Here is a 9,794-nt window from a genome sequence, read left to right on the forward strand (position 1 = left end):
TCCATATAACCCCTGAGAAGGGAAAGACTGTATCCTACAGGCTGTGGTGGGACTGATCATTTGTGTGGTGGCACTTCTGTGATGGAGAAATAGCTGTTGAGACCTAAAGGAAGACAATTCAGTACCATAGTGGAGAAATAATTGTTTAAAGACTGGGCTAGACTGTGAAAATTGTGGTGTGTGCCATGCACACAGTGCATGCCTTAAGTTAAACTCTGTGAAGGATTTTGACATCCTTGCAAGGTTATAGGAGTCTGCTTTAGACTAGAGCAGGGCTGTCCAAACTTTTTCCAACATTTTTCACCAAGGGCCATATGCAGTAAAATACCAAACAGCCCGGCCACTCACTCGAGGTGAAGTACGTATTGCCTCACCTGTTTATTTAAGTAAACTACATATATTTTTGGAATTTGCTGCGGGCCAATTAACAATGGATCATGGGCCGCAGTTGGCCCGCGGGCTGCAGTTTGGACACCCCTGGACTATAGAGTGAGGAGCTGGTTTGAGGTGATAATGGAACATGTAAACTGAATTTTTCCATAGCTACGAATAGGAGCCTGACATCCAGGGACAAAGCCCCCAGGTTGTAGCTTTTGAAATTAAGCCATGCATGTGACAGATGATGACGAAATCATAGACTAAGGATTCTCTTAGGGACATGTGATACCTTTATTTTACTTATTCTCTTCTCTCAATATTAGTTCAACTGGAATTGAGGAGAGTATGGAAAAGCTAAAGATATTTTAGCCTTATTTCTTTTCTATGATGTTTTACTTTTTTCTCGGTGTGCTTTCGTGTTGAGTAATGTTTATAGACCTCCCTCTGTTATCTTGTTTTTGCATCTATTAAATAGAGCCACATAACGACAATACCGGTACGCAATTCTTTTTATCTTAGGATAATTTGCTTCCCTTTTACCTATTTGATATATTGAATTTGTGGAATTTGTTGTTTGATTTTTCAGGGCTGATGTGGATAAGAATCACAGGGGCCATGTTTAATACCTGAATTTCACAAGATTCAGAAAACTTAAATATTGGCAATTCCTTCCTCAAGTCTGCCTGCCATGGTAATTATTTGTTTGATGATTTTCCCCTGCCATGATATAATCTCCATTAGGGTGAGGAAGATGTGCGTCTTTTTGACGGCTGTATTTTCAGTGTTCCACACAGCTCCTGACAAATCAGAGTGCCAGACAGTAGAAGGCCTACGGGAACTCCCTTAACCAGTGAGGCTCTGCTCATAAGAAAATCTGTGACAAAGCCAAGTTAAAATATAAATTATTTTTCCTCAGGTGTGAAGTAATTTCACACTCATTATTTTTGAATATTCACATAATAGCCTGAATCTTCAGCTCAGAGCCTACGAGGCCCACGCAGTCACTGTGGCAAAGAAAGAGCCAAAATAAATAGCATTTATTGGTGGCTAATGGGGGTCAGGCAGTTTCCCAAGCTGTTTAAATGTTAGTTCAATTAAACCTCCAAAGAACTTCTTAAGGAAGGTTTGATGATCTCGTGATGGGAAAATTCTGTCCAGAGAGAAGAAATGATTATACTTTCCAAGCTGACAAACTATTATAACTAGATCTTCTGTTTTCATTCTGTCCAGAATCCTTTCTAGATGATGAGGTGGCTCTACCTCTCTGAACTGGGAGGCAAATGATTCACTTAGGAAGGTGACAGGGTATTTTCAAAATGCTCCATGGTAGGTTATAAGCACAGAGCCCACAAATTGGATGAAAACCACCTCTTTCATGTTCTATGTGACCCAGGTCCTTTCTGGAAGTTTTCAGTAGGTTTGTTTTTAGTCACTTATTAAAATGAAGTAAGAGATAAATCACCTGAGGTAAATAAAAAATTTGTTAATTCGGCATTGTTACTAATAATGAATATTGGAATCAACCTAATTGAGCAGCAATGGAAGAATAGTGGTATAATATAATCCATATATGTGATGAAATATGACATGAGGTATCTAAATTCATGTTCAATGTGACTATATTTAAAGATCAAGAAAATGTCATAGTACATTTCTAAGTGAAAAAGCAGAAAACTAGGTATATATACTACAAAAATTTGAATATGACAATAAGAACGTATATATGTGTTCATAAGTGTGTATATATATATTTTAAAACCTGGAATGATATAATTCAACATATACTTAACAGTATCTCTGGGTTTTGAGATATCACATATTCTCTTCTTTTATATTTCTGTTTTTCTAATTTTCTAAAGTTAACACATATTTCCTTGCTATAAGAACAATTGTTTTTAATTATTTATTTTTTTCAGTTATAGTTGACATTCAATATTATTTTACGTTCGTTTTACATTCATACAGCAGAGTGGTTAGACATTTATATAATTTAAATAATTACAGTGATCTGCCCTGATTGGTCTAGTACCCAACCAGGCACTATATATAGTTGTTGCAACATTGTTGACTATATTCTCTATGCTGTACTTTACGTCCCCATGACTATTTTCTAACTACCAATTTGTATTTCTTAATCCCTTCACCCAGCTCCCCAACCCCCCCTCCCCTCCGGTAACCATCAATTTGTTCTCGCTATATATGAGTCTGCCTCTGTCTCTTTTGTTTGTTCTTTTATTTTGTTCTTTAGATTCCACATTATAAATGAGATCATATGGCATTTGTCTTTCTCTGTCTGGCTTATTTCACTCAGCATAATATCTCCTAGGTCTATCCATGTTGTCTCAAATGGTAAGATTTTATTCTTTTTATGGTGGAGTAATATTCCATTGTATATATGTACCACAATTTCTTAGAACAATTGTTCTTTACGAAAAAGGAAGAGAGAGAGGCCAGAAGTTCAGATAACAGGAGGAAACTCAGCTACTATATGACATATCTTCCCTGTTGCAAAGCTGCAAAGACTCTGGATTGATATGGGAACAATCCTGGATCCACTGGCAAATGGCATGTATTACCTCATCTGTCACTGCAACCTCCTCTCTTCCTCAGCTGTTTCCATATTTTGCATTCTAGCCCAAGGTACTAGTTATTGTTGTGGAACACCCTATGCTTTTTCTGCTGTGCTCTTTCTTACTATGGTATGTTGCCTCATGCTGTTGCCTCTTTGGAATGCCTGCCCAAGGCCGCTCTGTCCACCTCCCAAGTCTTCTAGGCAGCTCTGTGCTTCCTTCCCCAATGCCTCCTGCTGAGGTTTGGGGTTGAGTCAACCTGAATGTTTGGCCTCCCAGGGTCTGCTCAGCCCAGCACACAATGCCTCAGTGCCTTCTCCTACGCAGCTACTCTATCCCCTCCTGAGGCACTAACACATGCTCCTTACACGAAAGGCACCAGCCACAAAAGCATGTCTCAACTCTCTTCCTTTCCTCTTCTTTCTGAGGTGGGTCAATTGGGGCACACATGGTGGGGAGAGTGGACATCTGGCATTGAGGTTTAGCGTAGTTGGATCTTCCACTGTTGCTGCTCCATTTCTGAAGGAATCGGGGAAGATGTCAGGAAGAGATGGGAGTGTGCTTAACCAAAACATGGTGTCCTAGATGGTCTCAGGAACAGGCAGAGTAGGCAGTTGTGTGCCAAGGACCTCCAAGCATCCTGGGGAGTGGAGTACTGAGGAGACATTTCAACGTCTCAGGAAATATGTCTCATCACAGGGCATCAGCAAAGAGTTCATGTAAATTACCTTGACACATGCTGCAGAGCAGAAATTAAGGCCCTAAAGGGCATAGGGAGGACCAGGTCACATTTGCAGCATTAGGGAGACAGGAAGAGTTCAGTGGGGTCCTAGATCAGGCCCTAGAATGTGCATATGCCAGTCTCTAGGGTTGGGAAGGCTGCTACAGGTGAGGCAATCCCACAGAAGGATTTGATCATTGATGTCTCCCTTTCCTATCTGGAAGAAAATAGCTCTGGGGCCCCCCTGAGATGGCACAAAATGGTTTTTCTCCCGACGCACTCTCTCAGAATGCTCCAAGAGAATCTATCTAGCATTCCCAGTCAGAAAATTGTCAACACAGCCAAGTGTACCTGGAGCATTAGCAATTTTCGTCTTAATCCAAAGAGATGGTCTCTGCTTCATGAGCAAGTACAGACTGGCTTCTTCTGTGAGAAGCTTTTGTTATCTAGAAGCCTCTAGTGGCCTCATCACCTTCTTTGTAGCCCTTTAAAGAAAAAAAAAAAAAACGGTTGAATCTTCAGGTAAGGAGTTGCCTTTTCAGGACACCTCCATACTAAAATAATACAATTATGCCCAAAGAGTAACCTCTGATTTACTTCTGTCCTCTGAGTAGTCACAGATCTGTCACTGAGGTCTATACTTGTAATTTTGACTAACCAAAATTTAACTTTCCTGAGCATTTGTTCTTAGGGAAGGGTGGAATAGACTGTCCAAGTGAAGCATGAAAGTTTACAATACAATGGATAGACTAGAAATGAATTTTCACTTCAAAGGTGAAAATTCCTGGTCTTAATATCCTGATTATTCTGCTTTGGTGATTTTATTAGAGGGCAACATCCTGAGACAATATCGCAGAGCATCATTCTAAGGACATACCAGGAGGAAAACATGGCCAAAGCTTTCCCAGCGCTCTACTCACTTTTGTTCTTCATCCTGATACACTGGGTGTTACCTTCTGGTGAGTAATTTGGCTGGTGCTGGCAGGCATGTAAGGTTGATTTGTGGGCTCTAACATTGTGATCTGAAATAGAATGCTTCGAAGTTCTTATTTATTTATTTATTTATTTATTTATTTATTTATTTTTATTTAAAGGTATCATTTTACTATACCTATATATCTGTTTCTATAGAGAGAAAGACAATGGAGTGAGGGTCGGAAAAAAGTCTCTTGGCCAATGGGCAAAGAGCCTTAGTTTTTCCATCTATTAATGCCGATTATGAGACCCAATTCATGGGGACCAGGGGGTTTGCGTAATGCAGTGAAGTAACATATAGAAATGATTGGCAATATGCTTACATTGCAGTGCATCTTAAAAACTCAGAACTTTTGAAAATGCTTTGCCATGCATGTATTTGATTGGTTTATTATTTTTGGTATCCTCTTTTACAGAAGAGTCATGTAGGGAGTTATAAAGTCACCTAGCCTTAAAGACTGAAGAGTTTGATTTTTTTCATATATCTGCCATGAATTGCCAGGCATTTCATGAGCGAGTGTCTTTTTTCCCCTCTCTGCAAAATGTGGAGATTGGGCTAAAAAGTCTCTAGAAAGTTCTAGCATTTCTTTTTTTTCTTTCTTTCTTTTTTTTTTTTTTTTTCATATATGGGCTGCTGGTTCGGAATCTGCTCAAGCTGAGGTTAATTCCTGTTAACCAAAAAGTTCCTTGATTTACTGGATTGGCAACATTTATGAGAGCAGTGACGCATCGATGTAGTTGTCTGCTGATTATCAGGAGTAGAAGAGTTGTTCCACATTTTTGAAAAACAAATAAGGGAATACATGTCCAAGTATAAATGAAATAATGTTTGAAATTATTGTAAGCTTCCTTGGTAATAATTTGGAAGTCTTTTGTTCTGCTAACTTATTGAGACGTGATTTTTCCAGATATTAGATTCTGTAACTATTTTCAGTGTGTCTTAGTTTCAGGCCCTCGACACTGGTGGCCACCGCATGGAAATATTAAGGTAATCTCCCACTAGATTTCCCGGGACCGAGGATCTGATCTGAGTTTTCTTTGGAATTGCTGTTTCAAGGGCCACTCATATTACTGTGACAGGTACACTGCAGGTATAGGAGCCCAGAGTAGAGTGATCCAAACTGAGAACCAAGCTGAGATTTGGTCAGCGAACACTAGGGAACCTCCCAGAGGGCCTGGGGAATGCGCGTGAACATTGACGACTGCCAGAGACAGGGCAGGCTCGGAAGAGCCCACAGACTTGGGCATAACACGGTTTTTGCTCTCAAGGAACTCACAGTTTGGAGGAGGGAATGCTCCTAAATGCTCTGAGACTACAGATGATGCCTAAGTGAATCGTGAATAGGGAATACAACCTCTGAGATACGTATTGAGGAAAATGTGAAGGAATAGGAAACCCATGAACAGACTTCTTTTAAAAAGTGAGCTATGAGCTGACAGGTGAGAAAGGCATTACGAGGGCAGCTTGGCTTTCAAGGGACCCATAGATCAGAGTGTAGAACCTGACAGAGGCTGCAGCTCCAGCGAAAGAATCTGCAGAATTTGTCCAGGATTTATCCTCTGGTCCCATAGAGTCCAGTTTTAGCATTTTCCTCTCCAGAAAGTTGCCTGTATCCCCTTGCCTAGCAATCCATAAATAAAAATTAACTTACTCATTTTTACTTATTTTCTTTAAGAAATATTTACGTAACTTCTGTGCTGTGCCCTAGGGTACAATATCGAGGAAAAGAGATATATCTCCTTTTCCCAGAAGCTTACAAACAGCCAGAAAAAAGGGAAAGGGACAATGACTATTTGTAGTAAATTCCATAAATAAAAGAAGTAGGATGGTACCATAGAGAATATATATTGGGAGTAGAGATACTACTATAACAGTGTGATCAGTGATGGCCTCTCTGGCATGGGGACATCTAAGCTGAGACCTGAAGGGTAAAAAGGTGCCACCCAGGTGGAGAGCAGTGAGGCAGCCTTTACCTACTTGAGTCACTGATTGAACACCTGTGTGACTGGAATATAGAGAGAGTGAGGAGTGCAGCAGGTGCTACAATTACAGCCTGATGAAAACATCTCACTCCAAAGAGGGGAAAAAAATGTAGCTATATTTATAGAAAATGATACTAACTGTTCTTGCTTTTTTTATTTGATTACTCTATATTAATTCAGATTAAACTATTTTATATCTCACTCATTTATGTAATGGCTAAGTGCCAATATTTGTGCCAGGCACACAATGGTTAGTCTAATCAGATACAGACCTTACCCTCATGGGCTTATAATTTTGGCAGCATGTGAAATTAGGCAAATAATTACACATGTGCTTTATTACATGCTAATGAGAGGTATAAAAAGAAAAAATGGAGAGTTGGGATTGTATTTTGAGAGGTATTGCTGAACAAGTGGGTTACATAACCTGAGTTCTGAAGGTAGAATGAGTTTAAATTCTGGAAAAAAATATGTTTGGTGGGTTGGGCATGACAAACCTGAGATGAAGGGAACGTGGAGCATTTGGGAAAAATAAAACTAAAAAGGCAAAGAGCAAGGTGGTATATGGCAAACTTGGAAGAGAAGGGAGGATCCAGATCACATAAGGTCTTCTATCCCATACTAAGAACATTTTTTTATGGGAAATGAGGTGTAATTAACGGATCAAGGGAATAAAATGCTTCCATTGATGTTTAAATGATGGAAACTAGAGGACATGGGTCATAGAGACAGAGATACAGGATGATGGGAGCGTGGCCGTGGTGGTGGTGGTGGATAGATAAGGAAAGTAGGAAGAAGAGTTTCTAAGCTCAAATATGAATTCTCTTTCTCTAAATACTCAGCCAAAACTCTCTCCCACCTTGGATCAAAGGTATTTTATCTATCACATGGCACTCATACAGCCCGAGAGACCACCATCCTCAAGCTCCATCATCCCAGAGTCACTGCTTCAAGCCATCACTGACACCAGCTTCGCAAGTAGACATGGGTTCTAATCCCTGATAACACGTTCCTTCCTTTGTTTTCACTTTTCCTTACAAAATCAGGGAGTTATTCCAAATGATCTCACATTTCAAAACTTCAAAATAAGAGTTGACTTGGGGTTTTTAGAGTGGATGAAATGTGATAAATATTTTAAATCAAGGCACATGGATTTCAGTGAAGCATCTTTTCCAATTATGGGGCTTTAGATTCCTTAGCTGAGTTGGCATAGAAAAATCTCTCAGAATATTTCCAGCTCTAATACTCTGGGAGCAAAGGAGATTGAGAGAGAAGCTAAATTTTCAAAATAGATTCTGTTTATCCAGTCTTCCTACTCTCACTCTAGCATAGCATAGCAGGCCTCTATTCTCTATTACTTTCAGGAGGTCCTGACAACGAGGGCATCATGTTGTTATCAGATGAGGTATACATAGCTTCTGATTGCATTGCTTTGGGGAGAAGGGAACTGTGAGAGCTTTGGTGAGACTGGAATATGATCCTGGCTATGTTTAGATTTTCCTAATAAAATCCAGAGGTGACCTACCCATCTGTGTGTGTGGTTCTAATTGTATCGTTCTTTTCAATTGAATTTCAGGTGAAATGTCCATATGAAAAAGTAGACTTGCATTGGTTCAAAGGAACAATAAACCCCTGCCTTGGTGTATATCAACCCATCTGTGGCACCAATTTCATCACCTATGAAAACCCCTGTATCTTGTGCATTGAGAGCTTGTGAGTACTATTTGGGGAAAAGGAGAGAACAATGGACAAGCTTAGGCCACAGCAATTATTATCTACCTCTTCTCTATCAGTGTTGATGCCGGGAATTTGCACAAATAATAACCAGTCCCTCTTCAAAAGAGCATTTGGTCATCTAAAGCCCTTTGGAATAGAAGGCAGACTCTCTGTGCTCAGTGGTGTTTGTTCGACCCTTTCTTCTCTCTGAGCCCTGGCACCCCCATGTGCCAAGTGATGGATGGATTTTCACTTGAAGCTTCAAATATCCCTTCGAGTCCTAAAATTCTTTGATTTTTAAGACAAATTGTGGTTTTGCCTTTTCTCAGATATATTCAACCTCTGATGTGTCTAAAACTCTGAACTAGGAGGAGGTGACAGCAAATTTGGGTCCTTCAGCTAAGAAGGAGTGTTTAGATTTGTTGGATTTATGTGACACGATTCTGTGATTAGATATGGAGATCTCATAAAACTATGACTTCAGTTTTGATCTCTGGATAAGCCAGTGCAGTTCATAGGGAGAAAAATTATCCCCATGACATCAGACTAGAGCCCTCATCCCAATTATTATTTTGTAATTTTGTGCACGGAGCAATGACAGGAGTGTGTAAACGCCAGGTCATCAGAATTAATAAGTAATTCAGCCAAAGTGTGTGAGTATCGACAGATACAATGAGGGTTGATATGCCTCACATATCTCAAGCGCAGGACTAATTCGATGACCTATTTTCAAAGAGATTGTAGCATAGGTCATAATACCTTCAGTGACATCTTAGAATCATAAAAGGATAATTGGGTAGGAAATGCAATAATTTGACTTTTGTCTTTTGTCAATTCCCCGTTATGCTCTGGCTCTTTGTTTCCTCAAATATAAAATAAGGGTGCTAGATAAGAAAATTTTTAAAGTATTCTTGTAGCTCTGACATTCTATTATTTAATGTACTATTTATTCTGACTCTTCCTTTAGGAAATCTAAGGGAAAAATTAAGTTCCTACATGATGGAGAATGCTAGCTGAGTGGACTTGGATGGGAAAGAAGATACCTTCTGTTTCTCTCCATCAATCCTCCCCTTGCAACTCACCTGTCCTTCACCCCTCCTTACGTGTGTTCTTGGTGATAGAGTTGCTCTTACAGAGCTTGTATCAGACAGCTAAATGTTCTTTCTTTAGATCTCTTCCTTCATGGACTTACTGCCCTCCTTGCTGTCCCAAATAAAATGTTCTGAAAGTCTGATTTCACTTGGGTTTCATATCTGTGTCTCAAGTCTCAGAAGTAGAACAAATTAAACATTTGAGCCGAGGGTCAAAGACAAACATTGGGATTAATCAGCTCTCTGATACAGTGAACAGTGGAGTAATCGATGTCAAGGCCCCGGCTGTCTTCCAAGGAACATGACAGAAAGTTTTTCTATATTCCTTTGGCATTAAAAAAAGAAAAGAAAAAACAATTA

General features: G+C 39.7%; 1 protein-coding gene across 1 annotated transcript; it reads left to right on the forward strand.

Moving 5' to 3' along the window:
* Window positions 1-4,558: 4,558 nt before the first annotated feature.
* On the forward strand, window positions 4,559-8,344 carry SPINK14 (serine peptidase inhibitor Kazal type 14 (putative); the record flags this gene model as incomplete). Its single annotated transcript, XM_081035425.1, has 3 exons — window positions 4,559-4,628; window positions 5,589-5,632; window positions 8,204-8,344. The coding sequence occupies 3 exons, from the start codon at window positions 4,559-4,561 to the stop codon at window positions 8,342-8,344; spliced, it is 255 nt and encodes an 84-aa protein (XP_080891551.1).
* Between the last annotated feature and the right edge of the window lie 1,450 nt (window positions 8,345-9,794).

The sequence above is a fragment of the Rhinolophus hipposideros genome (assembly GCF_964194185.1).
Source record: "Rhinolophus hipposideros genome assembly, chromosome: 23".
NCBI lineage: Eukaryota > Metazoa > Chordata > Mammalia > Chiroptera > Rhinolophidae > Rhinolophus > Rhinolophus hipposideros.